General features: G+C 35.4%; 1 protein-coding gene across 1 annotated transcript; it reads right to left on the reverse strand.

Annotated features, from left to right (window-relative positions):
- Positions 1-8,039: 8,039 nt before the first annotated feature.
- On the reverse strand, positions 8,040-9,707 carry LOC144444371 (medium-chain acyl-CoA ligase ACSF2, mitochondrial-like). The gene has a single exon (XM_078133784.1). The coding sequence runs from the start codon at positions 9,705-9,707 to the stop codon at positions 8,040-8,042; it is 1,668 nt and encodes a 555-aa protein (XP_077989910.1).
- Positions 9,708-9,953: the final 246 nt, after the last annotated feature.

Genomic DNA, 9,953 nt, shown 5'->3' on the forward strand with positions numbered 1-9,953 from the left:
TACATACATCAAACATAAGAAAGCACACATGTCATAAAAAAGGTAGTTGGCATTGTTTTTAGTTTTAATGAGTAATTTATATAATTTGTGATTTTCAGTAATTAAGCAATATCTAAAGAATGCACACTTCAAATTCTGCAACATTTGGTATATACATCAACCATAACAAAACACACATGTCCTTTAAAGCTAGTTGTCATAGTTTTCAGTTTTAATGCATATTTAATTATTTCAGTAACTAAGCCATATCTAAAGAATGCACACTTCAAATTCCACAGTATTTGGTACATACATCAACCAAAATAAGAACACACATAAAACGTCTGGTGGCATTGTATTGAGTTTTAATGAGTAATTTGCATAATTAATGATTTCCGGTAATTATGCTATATCTTGAGAATATAGCAAACTTCAAATTTCATTTAATTTCGTACATACATCAACCATAACAAATCACACGTTTTTGATGTATTTTGTTTATGCAGTGATGTTTAATTTGCATAAATAATCATTTGTGATGATTAGGCAATATCCTCAGAATGCAAGCTTTACATTTCAGATAATTTAGTATATGCGATGATTGTAAAGAAAATTAAGTGCTTGTCATGACGTGTCCTTTAAAACTTGTTGATGTATCTTATCATCGTAATCGTCAATTTGCATAATTAATAATGCTTTGATAATTAGGCAATATTTAATTATGCAAGCTCCATATTTCATATAGTTTCATATGATTAATTTTCCAGTTTTACAACTGATTGGCACTGTACATAATACGCCCCACCCATGGCTATCCGATATTGAAACACTATGGCAGAATGTAAGTAGCATGATGTCCTTCAGTTGAACTAACAATATGACATTAACATGTATAAACGATTTTTATCGCCAACTACATAATTTGACTACACTCATTAATCAGCCTACATCATTGTACGTCACTTTGAAATACACCATATAGCAACACTATTTTGATGAAAAGAACAATGTAGATCATACGTTTATACTACTCATGACTTCTAAAGTCAAACGATTACTGTAAACTGACCTTTGTATATTTGTATATATATTCTGTGGTAAGTTAGACGAGAAAAGGGCTGAAAGCTAGGATTATCCAAGTATTTTGATGCAGTACAGAGTTTTAATATATTTGTAGCTATTAATCTGCACAGGTGAGTCTTCATCATAACAATTCACGCTGTTGTGCACAAGCATGCCACCATTGTCTAATAATGTTGTTATACAACTGATTGACATTGTATAGAATAGGTCCCAACCCATGGCTATCCAGTATTTAGAAAATATGTGTGTAAGTCTTACTTTTATAGAACTCACGACTTCCACAGTCAAATATTACTGGACATTTGTATTATTACAATGCTTTGCTTTAAATCAACACATACATTATATACAAGGGTATAAGTGTATTTCCAAAGGTCAAAGAAGGGCCTACATTATTTATTATGATTGAGAAGTAGAGAACTATGTACGTATTGTATGTATGAAGTTGATTCTGAACTGGTTGACGCAGACACTGTGCTGTGTACTGTCGATCACTAGGGGAGGGGGAGGGGGGAGGAGGAGCGAGGGGGAGGAGTAGACACGGCATACACAGTACAACTTTTGTACCTGTGACCCAATGAGTAGTTGAACCAGACAGACCTATTTGCACACCTGTTTGTAACTTTCTTAAAAATGGTCCTATCTGGTATCTTTGTAAGAAAGCAATAATGCAGCATTCAATAGAAATACTTACCTTCAAAATGTTATTCCAGGGGGAAATGCAAGAAATTGTTATAAGATTTGCTTGCTTGTAAACTGCTTGGCCTGGTTCTGTTGTCGTATCACGTGATGTTATTTGAATCTAGCTAATGTTATCTAGTTGGAAAGGCATTTACAAAGAAAGGTCTTTACGGGTCAAATATATTGTTCGCTGAAACCATTTACTTTAGTCATGTCATGGGTTAAAGATTAAATAAAGGTTAAGTTATTAGCATTCAGTGCGTGCAGCCAGGCAAGTCTCTGTATCCACAATTAATTATTTGGCCTTATAAAGACACTTATTCGGATGTAAGGTGCTTTTTAACTACATAACAACTATTTACAAGATCATGTTGAATGTACGTTTCACTGATCTCATTTACATAGTCACTTTACAGGTTAAAGACAGTATTTTTCTCTACATATATGCCCATTCACCGTAGGCATGTAAAAACCTACACAGTTGTTTAGACCCCACACACACTTTAATTGAACTTATACAGATTCTGTCAAGAAGTATTCTCTATGGAAAGAATGTATCGTTTATGCAAGACTTATTGAAGTGGAGAAAATGTGCACAATTTTAAAAATATAACATGACAATTTAATGGTGTATTGTTCTATAAAGCCATTAAAATGTATGGTTATAAATATTTGAAACAATTTACTTAGAAATTCAACATATATGAAAAGAATTCACCCATTGTCTTTGGTGTCCTTATTTGATACATTTTCATATTTAGTATCTCCAACTACTTTTTCTTAAAGAAATCGAAGTAGGTGAATAGTAAAGAATGATATTTGCTTGACCCTTGTTGATAATTTATAGCTCAATGGTTAACTTTAAAGACTAAGGATTGTTGAGTTGATAGACTGACCATCTTGTTATCCGCAGGTTGCAGGTTTGAGCCCCTCTACTGCTATTTATTTTGAATAGTTAACGTCTTCGGGCAAGATTTGAACAACGACTCAGCTGTGTAATTTGGAACTTGGCAGGATAGAGGTTGTAATGTGATTGCCTTTATTCTATGCACTCATTTGCTGCTTCTGAGGGAGTTGAGAAAGGGTATGGGGCCATTTTACTGTATTGGTCTATGTCAGGGGTAATAATTGTAAAGTGGTCTAATTAAGCATAGATCGGGAAAGCCCGATATATGCTTAATTAAGTATATGTTGATGAATACGGTCAGGTGAGTAGTCAATAATCCATGCATTATATTTTGAAGCACATATCGCAACTTATTATATGTTGTTTGGTTATAAAATTATACTACTACAGAATAATGATTTATTTTCATCACAAGAAAGAGTGTTATTATAAATATAAGTACAATTCTATATTAACATGAGCACAATTCATTTTACATTTCAAAATGTTTTACTGTACCACAATGCAATTATTGTGCTAGCGAGAAATATTGCTTTCATAACATAATACACAAAAGAATATATAACGTATATTATCTACCCTGTGTAAACTAAATGTCTTTTTACCGGACTGATGGTCCTAAATCCTTAGTAATCAACAATATATATATATATATATATATATATATATATATATATATATATATATATATATATATATATATATATATATATATATATATATATATATATATATATATATATATATATATATATATAGTTACGTTTTGGTAGTACTGGAACTCTTTCTTGGTTGTACATCGGAGTTTCACGCATTGTTTATTTGTGAAAGGTCATATAGTTTATTCATAATCGAAAACATTTGCCCGGATATACATTTCTCATGTCAACATCTTATCGTCAGAACATACCGGCAGCGTGGTAGATTTATTAAATGAATGAAGGAAGGATACAGAGGGTAGGTAAGGTCTCGTAGTTGTATTTGTCCTTAGACGCATATCAGACTTTAGCCAGTCATTTGAAGTTATATTATAGTAGAGGTCACCTAGAAAAACTGTAACCTGCTAGGCACAAATCGCATGTTTCAATATTACTATTATTATAATTCATTTATTAGTCCTCAAAGGATACATAGTTTACAGCCCATAACTGTACAGAATAAATAAAAACATATTACACAAAACCCCCAAAAAGGGCAAGTAAAGACAAGCTACACAAATACAACTTAGCATCGATTTAGCAATATGACGGCTGACGGGACAAAATCTCTTTCTGTATCGAACGTTGGGGCATTTAAGACAACGGTATCTTTGACCAGATAGGAAAATATCAAAATATGCATTAAGTGGATGTTTATTGCCAACAGCAATCACACGTGCCTTGCGCAGTATTGCACGATGAGTAAAGTCGGAGAGAGCAAGAGTAGTCGGGCCCACAATTTTAGCAGCATTGAAAGAAATTTTCAAAAGTTTGTTTCGATTGACGACAGAGAGCAGAGCGCAATAAAAGATGTTACAATAAGTTAAGAGAGGTTTAATAATGCTACGATAGAGTAACAGCGCGCAACCGACGAAGCATGTGTTAAACGCTGTTGACATTTCTTTTGGATAGCTTTAGAATGATGTGTAAATGAGAGTTTATTGTCAAGGGTCAAACCAAGATATTTGTAAGACACCGGTCACCATTAATCACAACTGGGCTATCAGGCACTGCATTTCGACGAAAGTAAATGTCATCTCTTTAGTTTTAGACACATTTACCTCCAGGAAATTTGTAGTACACCACTCAGAAAAATGTGTGACTGAATTTCTATACACATTCACAGAGTCTGCATCATACAAGAGAGCAAGTATGGGCGCATCATCAGAAAATTTCAAAAAGCAAACAACTAGGATCAGTGCTCTGACAATCATTTGTGTACATAATAAATAAAAAAGGGCTTAGAACGCAGCCTTGAGGTGCGCCAGTGGGTCTTGTCATTTGTATAGTGTTAACATCGGGTTTTCATAAAATATTCATATTTTGGATGTAATCCTTCCCCAAAATATGTAGACAGTCGTTTTGAATGAAAATATGATCAAAAAGATTCAAATGTGACATATTTAGCTGTGTTAGTATCGTGCACAAGGTAAAGTCAAATGGGCCTCGTATGTCAAAGTACCAGACATGGTAATTTAGACAAGAAGTGAAGAAATGAGGACTGAGTCAACAACAAGTATGCTTGACCCAAGACCAACTGAGTGAAAGCATGACATCATTGGCAACATGATTGGCTTACTGTGCTACCCTATCATAAGCGATGCCCCGTTCTGATATGGTTTACATTTACATGCAGATATTTAGTTGGTCTACTTCTATACTGTGTAACCATCCAAAAGGATTATTATCACACAGGCGTAACGCTGGCGGCGTCCTTTATGTCTCACCCGTGTTCAGGTAAGCACAATCTATGAGATCGGTGATATCAATGCTGGAAACAATTGATAATAAAGGGAAGGGGACTCCGAACACCATCAATATTAAATAAGTGTATGACATTACGTTTACCATATAACCAGCTATGGGTTGTTAGATCAAGTTTGAACCAGTCTTGGAAAATGCTTCCATTTAATAAATGGAAGCATTTTCCAAGACTGGTTCAAACTTGTTTATTTTGTTTGGTGACCGGTTTGTCAAGGTTATTGACCCAATTTAGATTAATTTCTTTTATAAACTATCTATGAAGATTTCCATTACGAAACCTTTAAGTTCACTTTTGCCCCAAAGTGCAATAGTGAAGCACTGATTGTGAAACAGTCAAGCATTTACATGACATGTTCTGTAACTAGTGTGGTAGCTAGCTAGGTAATATATATATATATGTATATGTATATGTATAGTATTGTTTGAACTCTTACGTGAAATAATATTAAAGAATTGATGTAAAGAACAGGGACAAGAACACATATTTACACGTATCTCATTTCAGACAAGGCGATATGCCATTGTAGAAAAGGACGCGAAGAAACTGACCGGACCTTTACTGCACGTTCATAATTATGTACCTCATTGTTTCGCCTTTGATAAAACCATTAAAGACCAAATTTGGGTGACACGATTGTCTGTGGAAGGACTGAAATGTGTCAATCGGTTTGGTGTGTGTCTTGATGTCCAAAAGGTTGGACATCAATACATACACCAAACCGACTGACACATTTCAGTCCCTCCACAGACAACCGTGTCACCCAAATTTAGTCTTGTTTGAACCTATGACCGTTGTAAATCACCAGATCAAGGTATACCACTTCGGTTTCAGAGCTAACCAACGAATATTTTAATGTTAGGTGCATTGAATTTTTTTACTCAGAATATAAAATTCAGTTTGTGTGCCACAGAATAGCATGAATATATCGTCTCTGAAAGGTGTCCAAAGTGACAAAATTTTATCCATCATGTATGTTTCAATAATGCGACACTCTAGTTTTGTGGAATACGATGTCAGCTATCTCTGGGGATGCTGGCGAGCCCATACTAAAACCACATGTTTGTTTGCAGAAATCTCCATTAAATTCAAACGTGTTGTGTGTTACGATCACATTTAGCAGTTTCGGAATCGTAAAATTGACTTGCTGACATTCTACAGAGTTCAATGCCCCCGATCCGCTATTGATCATTGTGTCAATGTGCAACATGTTGGTGTACATTGATATCACATACCATTACCAGTGTTACGTTTTCATTGACCTCAACCGATTCAAGTTTTCTTATGAAATCTGTTGAGTCTTTAATATTTAATGGTTGTGACTGCACAATAGGTTACAAAGTTCACTCTGTTATCTAATTTCAGCTAAGCATTTTATTTTATTTGAATTATTTATTTTGTTTAAACTTTAGTAATAAAGAGGGTTAAAAATCATACAGATAACCTGGTTAGCTAAAAGCTAGACTTCCCCAGGGCCCTCTAAAGACAACAAACATGATAAGTTAAAACACACACACACAGAAATACAAATAAGACAAATACAATATACAATATGCAAGAATCTTATACAAATTAAGTACAATATGCAGGAAAAAACATAAAATATGCTTCTATAAAATTAGTCTTAAAAGCGCTTAAAGACGGTGAACTCCGAACTTTTTCGGTAAGCTTATTAAAAGTGATTGCACCAGCATGTCTTAATGCTCTGGACGTTGACAGTAATTTGATTGTAGGACAATAGGACATTGTTTTGGCTGCTGAGTCTGGTATTGCGGGATGATACATTATTGTATGTTTTATCACCGTACCAAATCATATGGTAATTATAGTTTGCCTAATCATTCAAATTCAGTTAATTATGTAAATGACCTCTAACAATACAAGGCGTCATCAGCAGGCCGAGGCGTTAGAGGACACATGCGCGTGTATCGGCGTTGTTGTCGTCACAATCACCACCACAACCCTCATCACTGTATGTACAAGATCTGCAGTAATTCAGTACAAAATGTCGACACGTACGAGACTGAAATTTGAAACATGCAATTGTGATGAATTGCATGTTACCGAACATCATCAATTATGCATATGACTCATTATATTAAAAGTAAACATTATCACTCTAAATCGGACACATCGGACGCCTTGTTAACGTCAATGTATGGACAAACTTAAAGCCTACGTTCTAGAGATATTGGCTGATTTCCAAACGTACATTGATTGCACAAATGTACGTGTTGCTTTCGATTCTTGTATCGTATTCTCTATAGTCTGGATGCCTTAGAACTGACATTCATAATCTTAAAGTAAAACGTAGAAATCACAGTATATATCACACCCTGATATCAAACTTAAGATATTAATCAATACTGCAATAATAATAATGATAATCTTTATAACCCAAAATAACCCAAAATAACCCATTGGAAATGAATTTCAGCGTTCTTAATTTGAGACTGCACAACTGTATTTTTATATCTATTCATACGACATCAAGCTGCTACGTATCTGCAGCCAGACCTTGTTTTAACGAACCCATTGTGAAGTGGGTGTGGATGCTTGTAGAGATGATGAAATTTCAGTAAAGATTTAGCTATAATTCTTCCTGCTGATTTTGATGACCGTACTCTGGCAAACATATTGGCAGCTGTAGCACTTCCTCCCCAACAAGAAATACAATAACATAGACATATAAAAGGTGGATATTCAACTGAGTAGGAGTGACATTAGTAGTCAATAAGACAACAAGGTACACATAACTGCTTACTCTCTCCGCCTTTTCCCCTCTGATCTCTAATGGAGGAGCGCAAGGATTGTTTCGCCTAAAATCGTTGAGCAATCTGACTACAATAAAATAATATTCATATTATGGATTGCGTATTAAAGACTACCTTTTGCACTGTTTGTAGTTTAACTTTAATTTTTAGTTCATTTACTTTTTCTGCATAAGTATTTCGCTGGCCTTCTTTGGAAGCTCTTTGCGATCTATCTTCCCAGACAAGGTCGATGGAAATGACTGAAAGAACAACACATACTTTGGAACGTTGTAATCTTCTAGAAAGTGACGCACGAATTCCACGATTTCATCAAAAGTTGCCTCTTGGCCATTTTCGAGGCAAATGCATGCACAAATTTCTTCAACTAGCCGTTCATCTGGGACGGACACAACCTGTGGTAACTTTACGTTAGGATGCCTAATAAGAATTCTTTCTATCTCTGCCGGGTACACATTCCCCCCTCCTTTGATGATGATATCTTTTTTTCGACCCGTCACATGTAAACATCCATCTTCCTCCATCAGACAGAGGTCACCAGTGTGAAACCAACCAATGTCATCGATGTCTTCTTTGGTTTTCTCTTCATCGCCTTCATATCTGAGGAAGACGTAAGGCGACCTTACACACAGTTCACCTGTGGTGTTAAGAGGTACTATATTACCTTTATCATCAACGATTTTGATTTCCTGGTGATCGACTGGATAGCCAACCTTGAAAAGATTCTGTGGGTTAAAATTGAAGGTAGTAAAGCCTGTCTCCGTTGATCCAAAGCAGTCGAAGATATTAGGTGTGATCATCTGCCTTGCCTTGTGAAGAGCCTCTTTTGTGACCACATTGCCACTTGTTAAGATAAAGTCAAGCGAGTTAAAGTCATAATCGCGAAATTGTGGTTGGGTGATGAAATCGAAAAGGGTGTGAAACATCAGAAGGGTAAGAGTGACTTGTTCTTTCTGGATTAGTTCTGCTATTATCGATACATCTGCATTTGGCTCTGGGACAATAACTGGGAATCCTGAAATTACACCCATGATACATCCTATATCACTACTACCATGTGCAAAATGACTCGTACACATATAACGTACATCTTTAGAAACCTTCTCTTTGATGTGCCGAAAATATGTGTACATATTTTCGACAACACACCTGTGTGACTTCACAGTAGCTTTCTGCATCCCAGTACTTCCAGAAGTGAACATCATTAATACTTCGTCATCTTGTGTGACAGTTTTCCTAATTTCCATCACTTGCATAAAATCATTTTCAACCCCTAACTCGAAAATCTCTTCAAAACGACACATGCTTACATTCTCTTTACCAAGGTAAATAACTCTATGCAGATTAGGGAGCTTTTCTGCACCAGTATATCCTATTCCAGTTTTAGACATGTATGGTTCCATTTCTCTGAAAACCTTCAACGGGTTACCAGAACCTAAAACCAAAGTTGACACCTTCGTTTTGTTGAGAAGATACTCCATTTGCTGTGCCTTGTATCCTACTAGAAAGCGGACATTTATCATCTTGGTGTAAGCTGTTGCATATTGGGTAATGATCCATTCATATCGATTTTCAAACCAAATGCCAACTCGGTCCCCTGGTTTGAGACCCAAGTGGAATAGACCGGCCGCCAACTTGATGACGTCATAACGGAGCTGTCCGTACGTTATCCTTTTACCTCCTAACTTAGAAGGAAACACAAACGCTTCTTTGTCCGGATGTTCCTCTGCTGTTTTATCCAAAGCATCACATAATGTCATTCCAGAGTAAGGAACAGATGATGCGCTATGAAGATAGCTTGTTTTTGGTTTGAAATATCTTGCCATGATGTGATGTTACCACCTGTAACAGAGGATGAATACAATGTCTTGTTAAAGAAATAATGTCACTAGTCAATTATTTAGTACCATTTATAATTATGTATGTAATTGCAACGATTGTTGTTATTAGGTTATAATTTAACTTTAGTGAGAGAGGGTACTTAGGCTAGGCTAGGTAAAGTTAAAATAAATTATAGGTGTTCATTACATATGACAACAACTTCCCATGTTTGTTGTTATGGCACATTACTC

Source organism: Glandiceps talaboti, chromosome 13 (assembly GCF_964340395.1).
Source record: "Glandiceps talaboti chromosome 13, keGlaTala1.1, whole genome shotgun sequence".
Lineage (NCBI taxonomy): Eukaryota > Metazoa > Hemichordata > Enteropneusta > Spengelidae > Glandiceps > Glandiceps talaboti.